General features: G+C 27.7%; 1 protein-coding gene across 1 annotated transcript; it reads right to left on the bottom strand.

The window, feature by feature from the left end:
• Window positions 1-11,058: 11,058 nt before the first annotated feature.
• Window positions 11,059-24,485, bottom strand: LOC129966484 (macro domain-containing protein CT2219-like). Its single transcript, XM_056080914.1, has 7 exons — window positions 24,264-24,485; window positions 19,774-19,905; window positions 18,868-18,987; window positions 17,355-17,471; window positions 14,493-14,701; window positions 12,938-13,024; window positions 11,059-11,435 (listed from the first exon to the last, which is right to left on the bottom strand). The coding sequence occupies exons 1-6, from the start codon at window positions 24,436-24,438 to the stop codon at window positions 12,941-12,943; spliced, it is 837 nt and encodes a 278-aa protein (XP_055936889.1). The 5' UTR covers window positions 24,439-24,485; the 3' UTR covers window positions 11,059-11,435; window positions 12,938-12,940.
• Window positions 24,486-24,729: the final 244 nt, after the last annotated feature.

The raw sequence follows: 24,729 nt of genomic DNA, 5'->3' as shown, positions 1-24,729 counted from the left end.
TTTAATTTAAAGCATAAATTCTATGAGGGGTAACAGAAAATTAGAGAGATACATATCACGTTATGACTGAAGGCCTTTATAATATTATGAGTGAATTATATGACTATCAAAATTTGAAGTTTTAAAATATTTTGCTGAAGAATCTATTAAAGTTAGAATTGCATAAAATATTTAATTATAAAAATTTTAACGAACATTAAGATTGGCGAACCGGCTGGTCGCCAAAGGCGGCTAGTATATATATATAAAGCATTTACAAACATACAATTGAAAGTAAATAATATAAAAATATGTGTGCATAGCACTTGCATTGATTTTAATTCAAAAGGAACCTCGTATTAAAAAGTAGCCCTCGTACTTCAGCCCAATGGAATGACAATCTGCACACAGCAGATTCAAATTCACAACACTGTCTAATATATATGCGTGTGTGTAATAGCAGTTTTAGAATATACATGATTCTTCTTGTGATATACTCAATATAAATTATTTTGCTAAATGCAAATCATTCATCAATGTAACGAAATACTTTTTAAACAATATGCTTTTGTTTCAACTGTTTTCATATGCACCATAATTATTTCCCCATTATTTATAGTATCAATTACAATATATTGATTAAATGGAGGAACTTATTGAGGTAAAGGATAAATTTCCTTCTTGTATATATATATATCAACATCATTAATCGTAGTATGTATCAACCGACCTCATATTCTTTACTGTGCTAGGTGAAAGCTTTCTCCGCTATGCTCAAGTGGTGGTGGTGGTGGGGGGGGGACCCTCTAAACAGCAACTTCGCTCAATTTAAGAGAAAAACAGCGTTACTCGCTCGATCATCTCAAAACGAAATTCCTCGGCATGGACTGACTTTGTTTTAAAGGATTTTCTTCAAGATAGTGTCATCTCTCCCTCCATAAAAGAACGATAACTTCAAAGTGCATAAAATTTTCCAACACACGATTGCTTTAGATGGACGGTTCTTAAGAATCTATGCCACTATTTATTTCCTGGTACGTGAGATACACAAAGAAAAAGCATTGCAATCAAATTATAACCTTCGACATTTTGAGAAATCTCCACGTTTTAGAATTATCTGAGCACATTTTTTATGCCTGTTTGTGAACGATGTTAAGGATTAAACTCGAGCAAGAAGAGTAAGATGAATTGTGATTTTTACACCAAAATTTCTATCGAATTTTGAAGTCTGTTAAAAGAATGTTTATTCATTTGTTCGTTCACACCCATTTGAACTAAGTAATTACGATGCAACGAAATAAATAATAAAGTATATGCAACATTTCAGTTATTGAAATTTCCACTGGGAAGTGGGATATAAGCGTTGTTGTATGCACGATGTAAGGGTTGACTGTTCGGAGATATGCGCAAGTAAATCTGAAAAACTCAGTAAATTCATTCCAACCGGAAAAAGGAGGTTATAATTAGTATACTGATTATAAATGTAATATAAGTTGATATTGTAGAATTACGGACCAGTTTGTATTTTTGAGTCGCAATCAGATAAAAGGGTGAGGATCTGGTACTCCCTGCACCACTCAAGTGAAAAGACATTTTATTCTAGCCTGGTATGTGATATATTAAGCCCTCATACGCAAGAAATCTTCAATGGAAACGAGTATTGAACTCGCAACCCTACGACTTTGAAGTCAAGATTGAAAGGTCGTGAAGAGACAACCGTTGTCTCTTATATTCGATCTAGAAGAATGAAATTTAAATGCATCTTGCAGTGTTCTTGTCTAAGAGTAGTAGGCAACTTTAACTTTTATTTTTGTCGTGTGACTATAGATAAGCCAAATTTTGCGAAGTAACTTCTGAGGGTAAAGACCCCTGAGCACCCGAGGGCAGAAATCTGACTTCTAGCTCAAGTTTAGTTTAGTTATATTAACGTCCCATTTGAAGCAACACTAGGGCTATTTTGGGACGGACCTCGCAATTTCGATGTCAGATGACGAGGACGACACCTGAGCTGGCATCCCCCTATCCACACCAAACCACACCAGCGGGAGGATGTTTGGTCATGACGGATTTAACGTGCAACAGACCCCCTTACACGACGGTTCTTCGGTGGAATCGGGTCACGAACCTGAAACCCGACTTCTCGCTCAAATGAAGACACACACACTCGCTTGCACAACCGCCTTTTTACAGGGGGGGGGGGGCTCATTCACGCACCTCACAGAGAGAACAGAAGGAAGAGAACAACCATGCCCGAACCAAGACTCAAACCTGGAACGCCTAGATCACGGGGAAGACGCGCTACCTCTAGACCAGGACGCCGGCAGGCAACTTTAACTTCCAGTAGCAATACAAGAACTTTTATTACAAAAGTTGTTCACTATGATAAAGCAATTTGAATGATTTTCCTGTCTTCAATAGTTAAGGGGAAAGGAAATTACAATTCCTTCACTATTGTTCACTTCTCCGAATTGGATGAGGCAACTACTTACTCATCCAAGATTTTTAGCCTCTGTACAGCACTTCTCGCCGTACAATCTGATCACAACTATTCAAATTATCTTATTCAAAAATTAATACAGGCAATGTATAGATTTGCAGAATTCCTAATAGTTAATTCTTTAACCATAAGAGATAAGCATATACTTCCAAATATTTCAAAAAATGCTTCAAATGAAGTAAAAAAATATATTTTACATAATTTTGGCTAATAAATGTATTTCTGAAAAAATTCGAAGTAAAAATTCTAACTTTTTACGTAGCCCTTCTTTTCTTTTATTCAGACTTAGTAAAACAATCTTGAAACACTAAAATTTTAAACAAAATAATTCTTGCAATTAAAATTGATCAAGTTATGACACTTTGATTATGATTACTTTTGAAGATTTTTACATGATTTCAATAGTTGCATTGAAGAATCTCCAACAACGTCTTCTCGAGACACCAGTTTATCGCTAAAAAATAATTAAATTTATAGCTTTCAGCTTTTAATAACATTTATCAATTTGCAACAAAGCATATTCCAACTAGACAAGCTCACTGCAAGACGATAAAGGAATAGAGATTTATATGTAATGACATATTTTAATTTAATTTAAATCCTAAATAATTTCCTATATTTTACCCTAAATTAGTCAATGTTACTTTATTCTAAAATTTTCTCTTATTCTTTGATCCGAATCTCATTTTTTTTAATTTGATTATTCCTAACACGAGCTTTGAAAAATGATGATTAGTTCAATTTCTCATGCACTGAGCGAAAGGTACAAATTCCTAACAATTAAGCAGTTTTTTCAAAGATACCCAAGATTCCCTTTCATAAATCTACAAGTGTCAAAGAAATCCCTAAAAGAATCTCTCAGTAATAACTCTGGGGAAAATTGCCTGCGCTTTACTCTTGTATCGCAATGTAAACAGATGTTAATAAATGTGTCTTTTTTTATTATTGCTCTCCCGGTGTCCAAATATGCTTCCTGTGGTGAATTGAACTTCATTAACCTAGTTTTATTACATTTAGAACATGTGGAGTATAAAAATATTTCCCTTCATACTTCAAAAACAAATAAATAAACAAACAAAAAATTACGGAATTCCAGCTGAAATTTGTTATTTTGTTAATAAATGCGAAAGTAAAAATACTGATTTGATTTGATATACAAAGAAATTTTTTAAAATCTAATTTGAGCATTGGAAAAAACTAGTAAAAGAAAAATGCGAAAAGTCAGTAAAATTGTCTTACGCTTCGTTATAATATAAAAAGCACTGCTTTAAACCTATTTAAAATCTTGAAATTTCGTGAAGAAAAACTGATACATAAAGAGAATTGGTGATACCAGAATTTCAAAGTAGTATAGAAATTATTACAATCTAATAATATGCGTAAGAAAACATTAACATTTCGATTAATTTTTAATTAATTAAAAATTCAATTAAAATTCTGAAAAGCACTTTCTTAAAGGATACTTAATATCCAAAAGAATAAATGACATGCCAAATTAGGTAATTATATGTTATATGCTATATATATAACTACGTCTATGTCTATATAACGTTCAATTCTGCATGAAATACACTCGATTACATCTCTCAATTTTCAAAAAGTGTCCTAAGACTGTTATCATACACAAATAAAAAAAAATTTTTTTAAAAAAAAAAAGTGCATCGATCCTGAATGTATAGAATGACACAAAAAAATGACAAAAAGTTAAAATTTTCTCATCATTCGCACCATCAACTTGTATATGCGGACATCAAAAGGATATAAAAGTGTTCCATACGTTTCTTTTGCAATACATTAGAAAAGACTTTAAGTAGTATGCTTATAATAGGATGCAGGCTTATCTATTAGCCGTCCGTCATCCAGAAACTTTTTAAGGTACGCTTCGTTAACGAAATAATATCTTTTAAAACTTTTTCCTACATTGTTCAATATGAATTATCAGAGGAAGCATGTTTGGGCATGTTATGCTTCATTACTTTAACCAGTTAATTATGAAATTTATTTTTAAAAGTCACTCCCGCGGTGCTTAATCACAATCAAGCAATAACGTGTATAGTATGCATCGAATGTAGTACAAATGGTTGCATAATAAATGTTGAGAAGAATAAGATTTCATCTTCATTAAATAAAAAATTAACAATTCATGGTTCAAAATTGTATTGTTATTGAAAATTATAAAATTCTCAAAAAATATTTTTAAAAAATGGTCTGAAAAGCAAATGTAAATATTGATGGTGTAGCTGGTATAAATTTAAGGAGATGTTTTCCAAAAAGACGTGTAGGTTTTGCAACTGTATTTGGCTGACCAACGTTAACGTCTACAAAAATTAAAGAAATCCAAGAAAAACAATTTTTTTTAACTCATAAATATTACGCTGTTCGATGAAAAAAATTACTAAAGACTTTCATGAATAGAACATTTTATTTATCTTATCGCATCTTATCTTATTGAGAAACACCCGATAAATTGGGGGGAAATAATCAACTTACTTTGTAAAAAGCAATACATTGTGCGGGAAATAACTTCTATAACAAAGATATTATTTTTTTTTAAATTTATAATAGCCTTATTGATATTATAAAGAAAACATATCATTAAATGATATTTATATTACATCTCAATGAAATTTTATTTTTATATCGAATGGAAATTTTTCTTTATATTACGAGACGGTCTACGCACCACAAAATGGAGGGCCGCGGTGGCCTGGTGGTAAGGTGTCGGCTTCGGAACCGGAGGGTTTCAGGTTCATGACCTGATTCCACCGAAGAACCGTCGTGTAAGGGGGTCTGTTGCACGTTAAATCCTTCATGACCAAACGACTTCCCGCTGGTGTGGTGTGGTGCGGAGAGGGGGTGCCAGCTCAGGTGTCGTCCTCGTCATCTGACCGCGGTTCAAAATGACGAGGTCAGTCCCAAAATAGCCCTAATGTTGCTTCAAACGGGACGTTAATATAACTAAACTAAACTAAAACCACAATATGAAGATTTGGATAGGCGCATAAACATGTTGAATGCAGTTAAATGGTTAACACAATAATAGTGTAAAGAATTCTGTAGATAATATTTATACAATTTAATAATCATACACAAGTGGTGTTACGATTAATATGATCATCAGTCATTTTTTAAACAGATTTAGACATGGAAATTTAGATCTAAGGGATAAAAAAAAACTACGACCGTCCAGCAATTAATGGGTATGGACTTCATCAAATCGTTGCAATTTCTCGATATAATGCGCGCGAAATAGCAGATGCCACCAGCATTTACAGGATATATAATCACCTGATCAAGATGAGATATGTCAATCATTATAATTTTTGACTTCGATACTTTTTGAAGGAGATCGGCGTTATGAACTGCAACTTTTGCGTACCATTTGTTTCTCCACCGGTATGAAAGATATCCTTTCTTGAAAAGGTTAGAGACTAGATTTCAATTTTATATCAATAATATAATAAATAAAATAAAAAATGCGCTTAATCTAAGGATCAAAAATAGACTTTCAATTGCCGCGAAGTCGGGGCTTCAACCGAAGTGTTAATTAGTTCATTTGGTAGGATTGGAAAGTATAATCTTCGACGAGCGTATTTCTCGAAATGAAACAATCAATATTATCCAATGGAGTTAATCAACTTGATTAACTAAAAACCGCCATAGCCGAAAAACGGCCAGAACTGACGACTGATAGGTATCGTTTTACGTCATGACAATTTAAAATTGCAAATTGTATTAGTTGAGACAGAAATGCTGTTAGTTTGATTAGAACATTCCACATCCTCCATACTTTGTTCCGTCTGACTATTACTATTTTTTATGTTAAAGTCATAAAAAAAATTTTCTCCATGGTAAACGGTTAAAAACCGTAAGTGAAATTAAATCTCACATCTTAAAGAATATTTTGCAAGTAAGCTTCATCAATTTTGGAGAAAATAAATATTGTAACTTCTTGAGAAATAGAAGAAAGAGATAAGAGTAGAATGGTTCATATATATCAAAATAAACCAGCCTTAAACAACAAATATCTTGTATTCATTTCATATTAAAACAAAGAAAAGGCGAACTTGTGGGATAACCTAATAACCTTGTCTATATTCAATCTGATTAGTGCTGTGTTTCATATATTTTAAGAATATATATATATATATATCAGGAGCAGATCGATTTACCGATTTGGTACCAAATCTACCAATTTGGTAGATTTGTTGATCGATCTACCAAATTTGGTACATGTATATCTTGCAGGTCGGGAATGTGCACCTGGGGTCCCTTTTTAAAATTTTTAAGTATTAATTAAAAACTAACTTTTCCGCCGAAAAAATCTTCATTTCCCCACCGCCAAATGAGTAAGGCTTCAGATTTTTTTTTCCCACGCTAATGAGGCTAGGCTTAACATGCTTTCGACCAATTATTTCAAACGATTCTGTTTATTTTCTTAATGTTTCATGCATTTAAAATTAAACATTGTGAATTAATCGATCTTTCAGATTCATTCTGAAGTACTTTTGAATTAAAATAAAACAGTATAAAAGAAATTAAAAATTTCTAATCTTAATAGCGTTTACCCCAAATGGCGTAGAAAATTCTCGCAATTGTGATACCATAACTGGCGTTGAAAATTCACGCATGCGCATTGTGTTCTGATTGTTGACAACTAGTTTCAATAGATTCGGACTTGATTTAAATTATTTTTAGGTTAGATGTGTGCTTTTGTAATCAAATTGAATTTATGTGAGTTATATATTTTTTGTATATGCTTATAGTTTTAAGTACAATTTTTTTAACCGGTTTTAGACTGACTAAACGATTCTGTTTATTTCCTTAGTGTTTGATGCATTTAAAATTAAACACTGGTAATTAATCGATCTGCTCCTGATGAATCTGAGAAAATATTGTTGAAAAATTCTGGAGATATTACATAAATTAAGAAAGATATTCTTTAGTGCCCATAAAGTTTAGATGCTCAGTAACTCTGTTTTCAGTAATCATAAAAAAATGCTTCGTTTCAGTTAAAAATATTATTATATTAATTGCAGATTAATGATTTCCACTTTAATTTAAAGCATAAATTCTACGGGTGCTAACAGAAAATTAGAGAGATACATATTACGTTATGGCTGAAGGCCTTTATAATATTATGAATAAATTATATGATTATTAAAATTTGAAGTTTTAAAATATTTTGAGGAAGAAGCTATTAAGTAGGAGTTACATAAAATATTTAATTATTAAAATTTTAATGAGCATTCATATTGCCAAACCGGCTGGTCGCCAAAGGCGGCTAGTGTTTGTGTATATATATATATAGTTTTTTTTACATGAAAACTTTGTCATGATATAAAATGGAAGTTGGAATGATGAACCATGGGGATATGGAAAAATTCTAAAGTACATGAAGAAAAGTTATTAAAATTTAACAAGTGTCAGAAAAAAAAAATATTTTCAAAATGGAAGAAAGAAAGACTAATGAAAATGATAAGTTATAATATATAGGACGTCCACTCTAATCTCTAACCATCAGCTTATTCTAAATCATTACAGAGAAGTATATACTACCAATTGGGAAAATATTTTACATGCCTTAAAATATTTCCTGTTTCTTAAATTAAAAATGCATGGCGGACAAAAATTGGAAAAAAATCTATATTATTATGCAGTGACAAATATTAAGAAATGACAGAGCATTTAGTGAAGACAAGACAAATATCGGAGTTTTCTATTTTTGGGAAATTGAGTGATTTGCTTGAAGTTGAACTCACTATTTACGAAATATGTGACACTTTAGTTCCCATTATAGAACCAATATGGCCAAGAACTTTTATTCGCATTGCTTCTAGCAAAAGAATTTCACAAATGATAAAAGCTTATCATGCTAAATACAGAAATTTATTAAAGTCTAAAAGCAGAAAATTTTCAGAGAAGTCTTATTACAGTCTCACAGAATTTATGGAATAAAAGGTGCTAAGCAATCAACACTCCAACAGGAAAAAATGGTTACAGATAATTTTGATATTGCTACCACAAGTGCTTTGAGAAAGAAAGAACCAAAAAAGATTAAAGAACTACAGAGAATAGTTAAGTTTAATCAAGAACAGACAAAAAATACTAGTGTATCAGAAACGATTCCTGGCAACAATGATAATGCAGAACAACAGTGTTCTTTACAAAAAGAGGCGAACCAACCAGATCCATCAAAAAGACAAGAGATAAAACTATGAAGTATCTGTATGGTTTAATATTAAGTTAAAACTTTCATATACTTATAATTCCAAACATCTTTTTAACCTTATCTCATATTCATGCAATCTCTCTGATGATCTCAAGAACATTACAGACCAGATAATTCAAAGAAATGAGTACTTTGATGCTTCAGAAAATATCCTCTTGTCCATGCTGATGAAGGAAGCATTCAAAAAGAACTTGATTTATAAAGGTTTTAAAAGAAAGAACATAAAGTAAAGAAAGATCATGAATTTTAAAGTTCCAAATATAAACTGTGATGCAAAGGATTACATTGACATAATCGTGTGGCATGAAAATGATGTAAATATACCCCCCCCCCCACTAAAACATGTTTCCAGTGACTCTCTCAAAGACTTTATACAGAAGGCATCTGAAGCTGAACCAAATAGTACAGGGGACTCAGTGATCAACTTTCCCCAGCTTCCTTGTCACATGCTTGCAATCAGTGGAAAGATCTGAAATTGGTGGCCAAATCGGCACAAAATGTCTGTGGTTCAATCGCAAGAGAAGGATACACAAGAGCAAAAATTGACTCGCATGTGAATATACCAAAATTTAATTTAAAAAAGAAAAACAATTTATTGTGGCAATGAAGTTAAAACAAGCATTTTGCAGCTGTAACATTTGTAATCATTAATGATACAGAAGTAAAAAACGAGAAATTTGACAAAAAAAATTTTTTTTTATTATTATTATACATTGTAATTAATAATTTTTTCCAATTATAATGCCTATATATGTATTTAAAATCATCTTCTGTAACATTATATGAATGAAAAATTCATAAAAATAGTTTATTCAAGTTTATAATTTTTCAATTTTTTTACAAAACTATACGCTCTTTGTGGCATTTTGAGATACTGTTGTATTGCATCCAGATTATTTTAGAAATTCTTTTTGAACCTAAAAACTACCTTGCCTCTACTATTACCAAACAAAAATTTAAGAAAAATTTTTAAAGACCCTTTTAAAAAATATCCATTTTTTTAAATTTTTTACAAATTTCAAGCTTTTTTTTGGTACCTCAGGATAATGTAATATTGCAACCAAATTTTTAGAAATTGCTTTTGAACCTAAACGACAATGTTTCCGCACTATAACCAAACTAAAATCTAAGAAAAAAAATTTTAAAGCCCATTTTGTCAAATTTTTACAAATTTCAAGCTTTTTGCAGAATTTCAACATAATGTAATACTGCAGCCAAATTTTTAAAAAACTGTTTTTGAACATAAAAGGTAGTTTTTTCGCACTATTACCAAACTAAAAAAAAAAAATAATAATAAGGCTGTTTTTGTTCCTTCCTAATATACATGATATGTCTTTGAAGCGACTTCTTGAATTAAAGCATGTAAAGAAAGACAAAAGTAAAAGTTCATACTCAGGATAAAGCAAGTTTTCAGCAGTTCATCAATAAAATAAATTAAAAAAATAATAAAAAAAATAAAATCTAATTTTCATTTTGGAAAATCACAAAGGAAGAAAGTACCGTAACCTGAAAGCTAAGTCTACTCAGCAGAAAAATTTTCCATCAACAGAAAAAAGAAAGCATTCAAAAATTTATGTTCAAGAGAGCATTGATTTTAATGAAATGTTTTGAATAACCAATGTCACAGGAGGTGGAAAATCCCTTTCTATTATTGATATATTTACAACTTAATATTAGCATTATAAATAAACAGAACATTTTGAACCAATATTTAATATAGTTAAAATGCTTAAAAATATTTTATATTGTGTATTGTAAATCAATATTCATAATAAATAATCAATCCATTTACTAAATTTTTTCCTTAATTTCACTAATTCACAGCAGGAAAATTCTCATTAAGTATAGAAACCATACGTCAAAAATTTTAAATTTATTCAGGGACCATTCGATTATCTATATTTATAAAAGGGAGTATTTACATATATGAAATTTTAAGACAAATCTATAATACTTACAGTCATGAAATTTGGTGAAAAACAGTCATAATGATGACTCAATACATCTTGAGTTCTGAATGATAAAATTTAAGCAAAAATTTGTGACTGAGGACAATTTTTTCCACATATTTACTTATAGATGCTTTTTAAGTATTTGTAAAAAAAAAAAAAAAAAAAAAAAAAAAAATGTCAGTGAATTATTAAAGAGAGCACTAAAAATTTGTTTTGCCCTTTTGACATAATTTATTAAATTTCAAGACATTTTTGAACAAACAGACATTTACTCAAAAATTAAATAAAAATTTCTGCATTTGACATTGATTCTTTTTTTTTTTTTTTTTTTGGCAATTCTTAAATTAAAAACAGGAAAAAATATTTGCAAACAATTTGTATTTTTTTTATTTGAACACAGATTCTTTTTTAATACTTGTAAATGAAGACAACTGCAATTTGGCAATGAAAATACATGTTTAACAATAATACAAAGAAACTATTGGCATTGATTTTAAGACTAGAGCTCTTTTATAGATATAAAGTTTATATTATAAAATGCAAATAGGAACACAGAATCACAGTGCACTCTTCAGAAATGTGTATAGATAAGCTAGAATAAATGCAAATAAGAAACCAGAATAAAGAGAGAGAATGCAGCAAATTTAACATCAAAGATTATGCTGAAGTTATTTATGTGAAACAAAATGCAAAGAGAAAACCCCCTTTATTGTAAGGGTTACAAACATTCAATAATCACATTCATTTTTAACAAGTAAACACAACAAAGTCCAACCTGCAAAGGAAAATATTTGTGAAAGTTAAAAAACTAATACTGGGAAAAAAAGAGTAAATATATGCTGAATAAAAGAATCAATAAGAAATCAAGTAACAAAATATACATAAAAAGATTTGTAAAAACTATAGCCTGTTTCATATTCATTTTGTAACTTAAAATGAATCTAAACTATGTTATCAAAAAGGATATTCACATAATATAGTTTAAAATCATAAAAAATATCAATAATAATAAAGCTATATAATAGAAATATTATGAAAGTCTTATATTTTCAAACCACAAAAGATGAATATATTTAAATATTTTCAATTTCATGTGCATTTTACAAACACAATGGCTCTGAAAATTTTTAATTTTATTTTACAGTATAACCAGCTTATAAAGAAAATTTGAAATAACCTATTTCTACAAATGCATGTAAATAAATGAAAAGTTCTAATTTATAGCAAACTATTTGTGCTTTTATTAAACTATGATAAATTTACCAGAAGTTATAGCATTGTTCAAAATTCCATGAACATGCATCAGTAACCAACACTTTGATAAAACAAATAAAAAATTGCTGAGAAATAAATAATTAAATTCACATTAATGTATTAATTCAAAAAATACAAAAAAAAAAAAAATGCTGATTACAGATTTTAAATTTAGTGGCAGTAACCTTTTTTGAATGGAAGTTTTTTAAGATTGGTGAGACAGATGACATAACAATGAGATTAATACATAAAAATATTCAAAATTTTAAATTGCACTGAATGAAAATTTGATTGAAATCAAACTACAATTCAGATTTATTGTCTTAGTATTTTACTATATCAATTTTTTCAATTATTTGAATTCCTAAATTTTTTAATAAAAGCTTAAATACTAAAATATTGCTATTACATAAAACAATTCTAAATAGAAACCTCAAAGATCGTCACAGCCATTCAAGAACTATAATACCTCAAAAGATGCAAGAATCTATGGCAAAAAAGTTGTAATAAAAATAAAGATTAGAGTTATTTTAATTTTCAGTTGATTAATGAAATAATCTTTTTTCTTGAAATAAGTACAATGAAATAAATGAGCTGCTTTCTTCCAAATTAAATGCAAGCAATGATCTATCATCTATTAAAACAAGTAATACAATCAACAACACTGTGTCCCTTGTACAATTTATAGCAAATTTTTACATTAAAAATTCTTATTTATATTTAGGAATGTTGGTGTAAGTGTCATACCAGTTGCAACTCAACTCCACATGGTATAGTTAACTCAGATTTCGTTTTCTCGATGTAAATATGCTTTCAAAATTTTTTATATAAATATTCGCAATTAGTGTTCTCTCATATCACATCCAATATTGAAGATTTTTTACAGTTGGGCTTAACTATCTATCTCTACTATATTTTAGTTTCAAAGTTAAGGGAAAGAAGAAAAAATTAAACTTTCTTAGGATGCCTAATGTAAATACAAGCAAATCTATGAGATGAAATGGGAAATTCTATTTTACTTACATTTTATAATGGAAAATACTTCTGCATCAAAGATTCATAAATTCCTACATCAACAGGCAAAAAAAGGCAAAAGATGATTCGATCCATCTTTCAAGGAAAAAAAAAAAGTATATCATTAATGCAATGATTTAAAAAAATTAATTATATTTACAAGAATTATGAGCAATATAGATAAAAAATAAAGAAAAGAAAAGTTCCAAACAATTGAAATAAGGAAAAAATAACTTTTTTTTCCGCCCTTGTAGCCTTCTTTTATAAGCTTTCTTTCCAGAATTCTGTTGTTTGATTTCCACATTCATTATGAATTTAATTTCACAGAAAAATAGTTACTTTTCTTGATTTGGAAAATTTATAAAAAATTTCTTATGATTGATTGGAGGAATTTCATAAAATTATTGATATACATATCTTTAGAAAAAACATATACTATTGGAATATATCCCTACTAAAAAAGATCCAGTGTATCTATTGCCAATCTACAAAACAAGTTGCTGGATCTTGAACTGCTAGATTTGATACAGAGATATCTGGGAAAATGTGAATGTGCACCAGGTGAATGTGAAATTTTAAGCAATATTTCATTAAATAAAAATTCATTAATAAAAATTCTTCCTAAATTTTGATATTTAAAAAAAATGCAATTTTTGCAACTGCATTCTTTAATTTTGTCATAAGTCACAAGAAGTGAGATTCTTAAATCATTCTCTCCCCCCCCCCGAAAAAAATTTATTTAAACTTGTTTTCCTTCCAGTGTTGAAAACTAAAGAATGAAAATAGTAATCCTTTTCATATTTTTGAGATATTATATAGTTACCTTATACTTCCTTATTTTATCATTTTTTTATATATATGGAATCTATAAATTAAGTTTACTAAGATAGTAAGTATTACATTTAACATGGTGAGTAATTATATTAGGAATTCTAAAATACTTTTCAAAATTAATCTTCGTACTTTCTTAAATATATATATATCACAGAAAATGTGATGCACCATTTTAATAGCGGATTAAAACATTTTTTATAAGGTAAAAGATTGACAAAGCACCATAAAAGACAATGTAAATGACATAAACAGTTAAATTTTTGAAATAATTCTAAACTGTAGATAATTATCAAATTTAGAAGTAAATTCATTAAGGTTTTTCATTGTTTGTCAATTTGTACTTTCATAAGCATGCAATTATGATAATCACGAAAATAAAACACTTGAAATGTAAGAAATTTGGTATGAGATTTTGTGATACACCTTACTTCTGAGTTAAATTTTGGTTTCAATCACTCAAAACAAAGACATTCAAAACACATATTCAGTGTTTTTGTGCTTGTATACAAACTGCATGGCAGTGATCAATTGCCAAAGATCATACACTAATAGACGCTTTATATGTATTGTTCAGCAATACATGTAATTAATAATACACAAGTACTTTTATTAGAGAGTATACAAGAAGATTTTGGTGAGGTCAATCTTGTTGATTCTTGGCTTGTTGCTATTTATAAAATAAACATGTTCGTGCCATTAAAATTTAACTAAAATGTGAATGAAAACTTACCACAGATTCATTTTTTTCAAGGAATTCTCTAACAGTTTTAAGTGCAACATGAGCTGCATTTTCATTGGGATAGCCATAGACTCCTGTTGAAATACAAGGGAAAGCAATACTCTTTACTCCATTTTCTTTGGCCAAATTTAAAGAGTTAAAATAACAGTTCCTCAAAAGTTCAGGTTTTTCTCCAACAGGGCCAACAGTGTGAATTACATCTAAAAAAAAAGTTAAATAATAGTAAAATAAACAATAGAGTGCAAGTTAATAGTGTTTTTATATTGTCTAATAAACAATTAATATTTAAAAAATCAAGCAAGTGCTATAGATTGAAAAATATCCTATAAGATGAAATAATAATACAGAATCTGAAAAATAAGAATTTTAGGAAAACTAGAAACAAAATTTAACCAGGAAAAGATTTTTTTAATTATCTTATGCCAGAAACAAAATTGATAAAAATCAACTCAATCAACCAGTGATTATGAAAAATCATTATTTAATCATACTATAAACACATGATAGTAATGAAAAAAAAGTAGAGAACAATACAAATAAGGGATAATAAATGATTATTTTTAAACAATAAACAAATTCACAGTGAAGGTCAATCAATAAAATAAATAATATAAAGTATATGACCATTAAAATTATATTTGATACTGTCATTTGAAACATATTTATCATTAAATATTATTTCATCAATTACCATTAAATCATATTTTATATATATATTTTATTATAATGTATCATTTCAGGAGCCTTATGGAAAATAATGTAAAGTTTTAATTCTTTAATGAAGCATTAAAAACATTAATTTATTATTAACATATTTCTGTTACTTAAGTGAAATTCTAAATAATTTTCTTTAGTATTTTTATTAATGTTCTTCAATTTTTAATTGAAATTAAAAAGGATATTTTGCAATTTTAAGCTTGGTTTGGTTTTATGGCACAAAGGCCATTTTTGGCCATGCTGTGCCAAACCAATTTTAAGCTTGAAAACACATCAAGGAAAGAAAACAATAATAAACTAAAAGACAAAATAAAGTGTAGTAAGGAAATCAAATAATTTCAACAAAAAGAAAAAAAAACAAAGTTCAATGACTTAACTGCACTATTCAATACTGTTTAAAAGCTATTAAAAGGAATACCAATCAAAACATGATTAGATTATAAAACAATATATATTTGATCTTCTATAATTGTTAAATCTTATTTTATTATAACTTATATATCAATTTCACAAATTCATATTATTATATAAAAATAACACTCACTAAATTTAAAATGGAAATAAGTAAACAAATCTTGAAATTAAAATACTGTTGAAATGTAAATTGACATTTTTTTGTGTAAAGTTGCACTGTGAAAGATGACTTCATTATTAAGCAAACAATTAAGCAGTCAATAAAGAATGAATGGTAAAAACAACTGCATCAGCCAATGTAGAATAATTTTTTTTTTTCTTCTTAAATTCACCAAAGTTGAAAATAAAATTGTATGGAAATAAAACTAAATGGTCTAATATCAATGGAAATAAAAAAAAGAAATTGAACTTTAAAGCAGTATAAAAAAGCAGTTTTTATACACCAACATACAAGAAAATTACTAAATGTTAAAATTTTGATAAATTTGAAATGAATTAAATTCTGAAAATCTGATTCACTTAGTGGACACATTTTTTGGAAAAATAATCATGAACTACAGTAGATGGCAAAAATATTGAAAAAATATATTTTTCTGTCCCAATTTTTTCTGTAAGCAAAATTTCTCAATGGTATATATTAGCAGTTTGTAATTTTATTCATCCTACAAGGTGCACAACTAATGTTATGTGTGAAAAATATTAATTTAAAAAACATCAAACCTGAAAGCAGAAGCTTAGAGACAATACAAGACTTAATCACATGTGATATTGTCATACACACAAGGACTTCGCTATCTCAGTAGCTATAGCAGAGGAATTCCACACAAATACAGTGGGTTTGTAGCCCATACTTTGCTTTTAAATTACATTATTGTTATTTCTATTCTATACAAGCAAATGACTTTACAATTTCAACAACCTTGCACAGATAAGAAATTATCTTTACGTAATCATCTGTCCAGATTGCCTAGAATATGCAATGCTTCATACATAAAGAATGAAACCCATTTAGCAGCATTGTAGTACGAGAAACTTATTTAATATTTAAAGTGTTAGAATTCCATTTCTTACCTGGAAAACTTCATGTCATTAGTATTCGTTTCAGTATGAAGATAAGGAAAAGTACTCCTTTAGCCACTCATCCTTTAATTATTAAAGAAACATAGTAAAAAGTTTCATAACTGCTATCACCAGCATGTTTTGAATACCAAAGTCACCTCTTGGTCACATAGTAAGGAACTGTTTGTAGTTTTATTCATCCTACAAGGTACACAACTAATGTTGTGTGTGAAAAGAACAATAGGATGCGTAGGATGATAAAGGTGTGCGATCTTCCAATATCAGGAATCCAAAGAAAATAAATCAACATCAAGAGGTGTGGAATTTGAAGTCAATCACTGATGTAAACTACAACACTATTCTTATATACAAGGAGACGGCCACCAAACATGAACTCACATACAATAACGATATCATAAGATGTTATCTGGATGTTACTGGATTGTGTGCATGAGTCCCTGCAAAAAATCTTTTGCTCACAGAAAAAGTTAGGATAGAAAAACATACTCTCTTAAAACTTTTGTCAGCTACTGTAAATATAAAAGTTACCTGCCTTCTACAATATCTGAAAGAACTTTTGCCAGTGAAATTACAGAAGATTACGCAATTTACAAAAAATATGCTAACCTAAAATCATTATAACAAATGTACATTAAAACTTACATTTTGCTGGTAATTTATAGCCTCCAGTAATCTTAGCTTCACCTGTTGGGCAACCATTCAAAGTAATGCATTCAGCTAAAAGTGATTTTCCAGCAGCTCTATGAATTGCACCATCAACTGCAAAGAGGGAAGTAAGAATTTTTAATCACTGACTCTCAACCAGTAAGCGAAAGTAGCAAAATCAGATTCCAAGTATTATTTTACTAATATGTATCATAAAGGTCAAAATTAGTATACAGAATAGCAGTTAAATTCTAATTGAATGCACTTTTTTTTAATTTTATTTATTTATTTTGTAAATTTTAACTGACTTGTATTATCCTTTTAAAGATAGTTTTGATGGAGAGGCTTATATATTCACTGATTCGAGAAAAAGGATTTTTTCTATTTGGATATAAAGAAAATTTAAATATAATACTGAAATATTAAATCAGCTATATTTGCAAAATTATCAGTGTGTGCAAAATTATCAGTAATGAAGAAAAAATATTTTTTTTTTTTCTAGGAGGGTTTTTCAAATACATGAGAAAATATAAACTTAAATTTAAAAAGCATGAGAACAATGTTAACTTAGCTATGGTAGAACCTTTAAATAAAAAGCTTCGACTTTAAAGTTTACAACATACTTTCATTTTCAGATAATTTCTCACTTATTGAATGTGAAAATGTTTGCGACTCTGCAGAAATTTAATGTGACTCAAAATACATTTAAAGTTCAGACAATAAACAATATTGGAAGAGTAGGAAATCATTAGATGGATTGTTTTGAAATTCAGCAATTTTGTTTTGATTATTAACAAGTTTATTTGCTTTTTAATCTGAAATACTGATTGCAGCATTAATGAATTCTTTAATTGCTATGATAACAGAAGGGGGGGGGGAATATGATTTTAACAACATTTAATAAAACTTTATACTATGCAATATAATAGTTTATGCATATTGGAATGTTCTTATGTTTCATAACTTTATTATTCACATGATTGTAAATCATAATAAACATAATTGTATACAGATATTTTTTAAAAATTACTACACTAAGGGCAACTAGTTAAGCGATACAAAAGTCTGCAAAAACATGAAGAATTTTCAGTTATTGATTTGTTTACATACTTATACAATATCGTACATTTTGTATTTCGTAACTAAGTAAAGAAAATCAATAATGCTTTGTATGCATTTTTCCTTTGATCAACTGCATTCCATAATCAATACAAATTCATGATTTTAGTGTCAAATCCTCAAACGAAATGAGCATTTATGTATATTGCAAAGTGTTCAAATTATTTATTTTATATCGATCTAACATGTTTCTACAATTAAAAAATTATTTTATTATATATTACCCCAATCACTAATTAATTTAAGGAAATAAGTTTTATGAACAACAACAAAAAAGTTTAAAACAATCATGGGATTTAACACAAAATTTTAATCATTTATACCAATGTTAAGATTAAATAATCTGAAATAGAAAAAAAATAATCTTTATAAGATTTGTATTAGTTTATACCTCCACCACCACCACGGAGAGAGTTGTTAGCAGCATTTACTATGCCATCAATCTCTAAAGCTGTAATATCACCAACAAAGATAGAAACTTTATTGTTCAGTCTTTCATCCTTTTTGTAATCTAGATATAAAAAATTTGTTAAAAAATAAATCAACGAATGAGTTTTTAAAAAACACAATTTTAGTTTATTATAAAGAGCATTAATAAGTAAGAAAATAAATAAATTTATAAATAGCACATAAAAAAGAAAATAAAAAATTATGGTTTAGAACAACAGCAGTTAAATCAATACTTACTTTTTGCATCAAAAAAATAACCACTCTATTAGTATATGTTTCAGCAAAATATACAATGTGCACCAAATGTAGACATGGCATAATTAATTATCTTGTGATAAAAAGTTGTTAAATTCTGGCCAGTTATCCAAAGATAAGATAGGTTCATTTATAAAGCAAATATTAGGTGATCTAGGACTCACATATCAGTATTCAGACCCATTAAATGGCTTAGTTCTCGATGACCTTAAATACACTTTGTGCACAATTTTATATCAACAATGGGAAAATACAATACTTAGCATGCAATTATTTAAACTTGTTTAACTAACAGTAAAATATGAAACAAATTACATTACTCTTATTGAAAGTTACCTACAAAGTACATTTTGACAAAAATAAATACTTATTAAAAAGCTAATGAAATTTCAAATAATAAAGTATAATTTCGTCAATATTTAAAGCAAAAATGATACATTTATAAATACTGAAAGCAAAATAATGTTTGAATATTAATTACACTTTTTAATAATCAAAACATTTTATAATGTAATCTTCTTTTCATAAATATTATTAATCAAAATTCATGAAAATTATAAAATTCAACAAAAGTGGCAGTAATAAATGTTACCTGAAGAAGGCTGAATGCTTTTTACATTTTTTGAATATTCAGTCCAAGTTGGAATATCATCTAATGTTTTATAGCTAGTCGTACAATGATACAAAGCTCTTTTCTCCTTCAGGTCCATATTCAAAAATTTACCTACATAAAAAAAAAAGAGGCATTAATAAATAAAACTACTAAATAATTTAATTTTACAGGTTAAAATACAAGCATATTTTAAGGATAATACAATACATGCCACATTAAGCATCAAAATTATTATCATTCCTATTACAATTTTAAGACAAACATACATATACTTGAAAGTAGAAAACACACACACATTTTTTTCTATGAATGCAACTCTATATAAATTAATAAAGGTATTACAATAAGAAAATACAATTTCACAAACTTAGTTTAAAGAGAAATAACCTCTGAACAGTTAAACATTCAGGTTATTAAAAAAAACTATTAAGTGCACCAAAATTACAGCCAGAATGAATTAACTGCAAATCTCATATGAAAGTAAGTTTTGTAAAGTACTAATTTTGATGTAAACTTCTCTATATGATAATTTTTAAATTTTGCTCAACATTTAATCAGAATTAAAGCAAATATTTACAATATGTATCTACCAATAGTGAGTATTGCAAACAAAAAAATTTCTCAAACAATCAATCTCAAGTATATTAAATACAATAAAAAACGTTAACGTTTAACAACACTAAAAAACCTAGTTATTTACACAACATTTTTAATATAATCCCAAAACTCCAGAGTAATGTTGTCTAATTTTAATAGATTGTGTATAGTTTAAATATTTTTTTTTCATGCTTAATATTTTATTTTATTTTGTTTTTAAATTTATTTGACCAAACATATGTTGAATGCTTTCATTTGCTGCAGTAATTCCATGAAGAGATTAATTTTTCAAAATCAATAAAGATTTTGTCAGTCATGGTGATGTGTCTGTAAAGCACCATTATTAATATACTAGCTGTTCAAAGACTAAAGCATATAGCTCTAAGCTTCATCAACAAACATCAGTTCTAAGGTAGCGACTGTATAGGAAGTCCTAATTTTTTTTTCAAATAAAATTAGTCTTAGGTGGTCAATCTTGGAACTATAATCCATCCACAATCCACTTGGGATAAGATTTGACTCAACCATAAGATTTGACATGACCATTTTTATGGCAGCAACTACAATTATTTGACTAAACACTAAGCACAAAATTCTTGAATGACACAGGATTCCCCCTCCCCTATAGAAGATTCCTGTTCATCTGCTGTATCATTTTTCAAGATCTTTCAAATGTTTTAAAACGGCATAATTTTATAATTAATTCATCAACCATTCTATATTTTCACACAAAAATAACTAATTAGACATACATAATGCATATTCATTTGGCAATAGACCTAAGATCTTGTACTTTAGCTCTTAATAATGTGGCTTCATTTTTGTTTTGTAATCCAAAATATTAATTTATTCAACAAATCCTTTAATTTTCAAAAGATGATCTGTTATATTTTCACCTTCATTTGATCTAAACTGGAAAAATTATATGCATATATTATACAGTTAGTTCTCCAAAAATGCTTCACATAACTTGTGCAATTCCAACCAATTTTGTTGAGTTGTTTTGGAATGTATTACTTTTTGAAGTACTTCTTCAGCCATTGAAATGGTTAACACTATTGTAGCATTAATATTAGCCTTCTGAAAATCTCTGGGATATTTTTCTTATTGCAGAAACTTTTTCAGCTCTTGCAACTGCATATTATTTAAGTACTAGGAAATGGCTTGCAGCAATGAAGAACATTTTTAAAAATAATGAAAACTGTTTGAATTGTATAGTAATAATTAAAAGTATTATCAAAAATAACACACAAAATATTTTTAAAAATTTGCTGAAATTAAGAAAAAAATTGTGCGACAATTAAATTAATGATGATTGTAACAAAATCAGTTTTGTACAGCAATATTTTCAGAAACCATCATCAGAAAAATGTCAAAATATCAGTTAATTTTTAATTAAAATTAAAAAAAAACTCTTAAGTACACACATTTATCATTAAAAGTTTATTTGCATCCAATTTAACAGTTTTGGATCAAATGGTGTGCCTTATAGGTCTGCACAATGCATACAGATATATCCTTCTTTATTAGTAAGTAGCTGCCTTTAAAGTTTGCAAAAATTCAATATTTTTATGGTCATATTGAAATTTTATTTCGATATGACTAATATATCCAATTCAATCAAAATTTTCATATTTCAATTCAATATTTTATGCAACATAATTGTAGTGATGTCCTCAACAATATGTTTTTAACTTCAAATTTTGATAGACATATAACTTAAATTCTTTTAGAAGTCTTGCACCATTCTGTTTATTCTGCTAAGCATTTCCTTAATTTTCTGTCCATTTTATATATCCAATTATATTCAAACCAAAAATATCCAATTATATATAAAAAAAAAAAATCAACAATTATATTTGGTTAAAAAAATCCAATTATATCACAATAAAAAAAAATTATATAAAAAAAAAGTGCAGCAATATTTAAAAATAGTCATACTTTAAAAATCTCCAGCCATTGTTCGAATCTAAAGTTATACATTATTTGTAATTACAACAAAAGATGCTTGAATATTAATTGCATGCTAGCATTTAATCAACATAGGTATCATATGTATTGCAACCAGTAATTAATTGCTAAATTATATCATGTTAGTCTAATGAAAATGTTTACTAATGAAGAACAATTGAATTTAAAGATTAGTAATTAAATGCACTTAAACATATGGCTACACTAGTATCAAACACAATATCTACAATATACTAGTTTAAACAAAATTTAATAAAATTGTAATTTTTAAAAAAAATTTAAACAAGTAACTAGAAGCATGTCTTAAATTCAAATCCATTTAAGATTTAAAAAAAAAATTCAATCTTCATATCTTGATTATCAATAATAGAAGAAAAAAAAAGTCAGGATGATAATGAAAATAACTTGAGATTCATTTCAATAATAAAATATATTGCCATAATTTTTTCATAAAAAAATTGATTAAAATAGGAATAAAAATTTTAAAAAAATGTTATCACTGAAAAGATAATTTTTGTATTTTAAGTCGATCATCTGAATTTTAAACAAAAATTATCTTCATGCTGTAATATTTTCAGAAGTAACTGTGAAAAAATGGCAAAATTCACTCACTTTCTAAGTCAAATTTTTTTAAAAAATCACTCCTATGGTAGCTTTTAATCAAGTGGTCTGGCTAGTAAAGCAGCAACAAACAAACACAGTCTTTTTTTATTATTATTATTAGTAGTAGTAGTAGATATAAAGATAACTCAAGTATGATTTAAAATCACCATCTAAAAACTGGCTTACATTATTGGTGAAATATTTCAAAATGATTAACAAATTAGAGAATACAACATATTGACTTATGCCAATACCTTTTATATGCATAAATTATTCCCCTATTTTGATCCTCACTCAAAATGTTTATTAATGGTTAAATATATGAGCTTTTTCTATGAACTGTAGAAATACTTTTGATTCACTCAATGAAGCAATAAAAATAATTTTGAATGCCTATGATATTTTAAAGTAAAATTAAATTTCAAAATGCATGTAGAAATTAAAAATAAGATGACATATTTGAAATATAATTAAAACGCAATACATGAAAGGAAATAACATATTTTACTAATTTTCTATGTAGCAATTTTAAATTTCAGTTAAATAACAAAGATTTCTACTCTATTAAATCCATTAATAAATAACTTAAAAAAACTCTTTAAAAATAACTTAATTGAGAGCATGTCATCTCTTACAACTGCTTTTTGCAATAATATCAAATAATTTTCAATCACATGCACACACGGCTAATATATTTATTAAAGAATATCATGTTTCTCATTTGTTTTGCCCTTTTAAGAGTCCCTTCTTTTTATACTTTTAGATAAAAGAAACATACAAAGGAACACAAAATTTACTGTCAATATAAGCACAGATTAAATGTTATATTGATATCACAAATATGTAGCTTTGATTCTATCACAGCCTTACATATATTAAATATTTTTATATCCACAATTTATGTCTAAAATGTGCTCATTTTAGATTTCCAATAAATATAAATGGTATATTAAATTAAACTAACAGTTTGCATAAAAGTAATGTATCTATGCAATATGTAAACAAATTGCGCTATAAATTTTAAATTAAAAAGAACAGTATGCATCTTTCTGTCGAGTGAAATTATTACAAAGCCATTGAAAGAAATGACAGAAATTAGTTGCAACCGACAGAAAATAAAGCAAACCGTGATTGTAACAATATAAATGAATTAAATTAAGAATTTCTGTCATTCTTACTACCTCCTCCCTTTAAGTAATTGGCCTTTTTTTTTTCACTACGAGCTTTATTGTCACATATTATTAATGAATATATATTTATATTAATAGTAGAAACGGATGTTTTAAAGATGCACTTACTTTTGGATTCAGCGAAATCCATACTCTTTTTTATAGAAACAGAAGTATGGATATTAAAACTTTGTCTAAGATAAGAAGATGCTATGCAATTATTAAATGCAGAAGATCGAAAGCAATTGTATGAAAATGTTTGTCTTCCAGTAAAATAAGCAAAACGCAAAGTACGAGCTAACATTGAATTGTGTGTTTGTTTACTTTTTAATTTTGATTTTGAATCTCATATACAGGTTACAGTTAAGACTCTATATAAAATTATCAAAAGAATCGGATGTGCAATATGAGAGTGCAATACATTTTTTAATCAATCTATGTTACCAGAAATAGTGAATAAATTTTATATCCCCAGTTTATAAAATGCAATTTGCAGGTTCAGACTAATATTCGGTTCTTGAAATCAAAGAGTTTGTTCTTCTGAACCAATCAAAATGTCGAATGCATATTTCCAACGATTTTGTAAAATTATTAT

Source organism: Argiope bruennichi, chromosome 1, assembly GCF_947563725.1.
Source record: "Argiope bruennichi chromosome 1, qqArgBrue1.1, whole genome shotgun sequence".
NCBI classification, from domain to species: Eukaryota; Metazoa; Arthropoda; class Arachnida; order Araneae; family Araneidae; genus Argiope; species Argiope bruennichi.
Note: the sequence above shows the minus strand (reverse complement) of the source record. Positions and strands in the feature narration are given on the sequence as shown.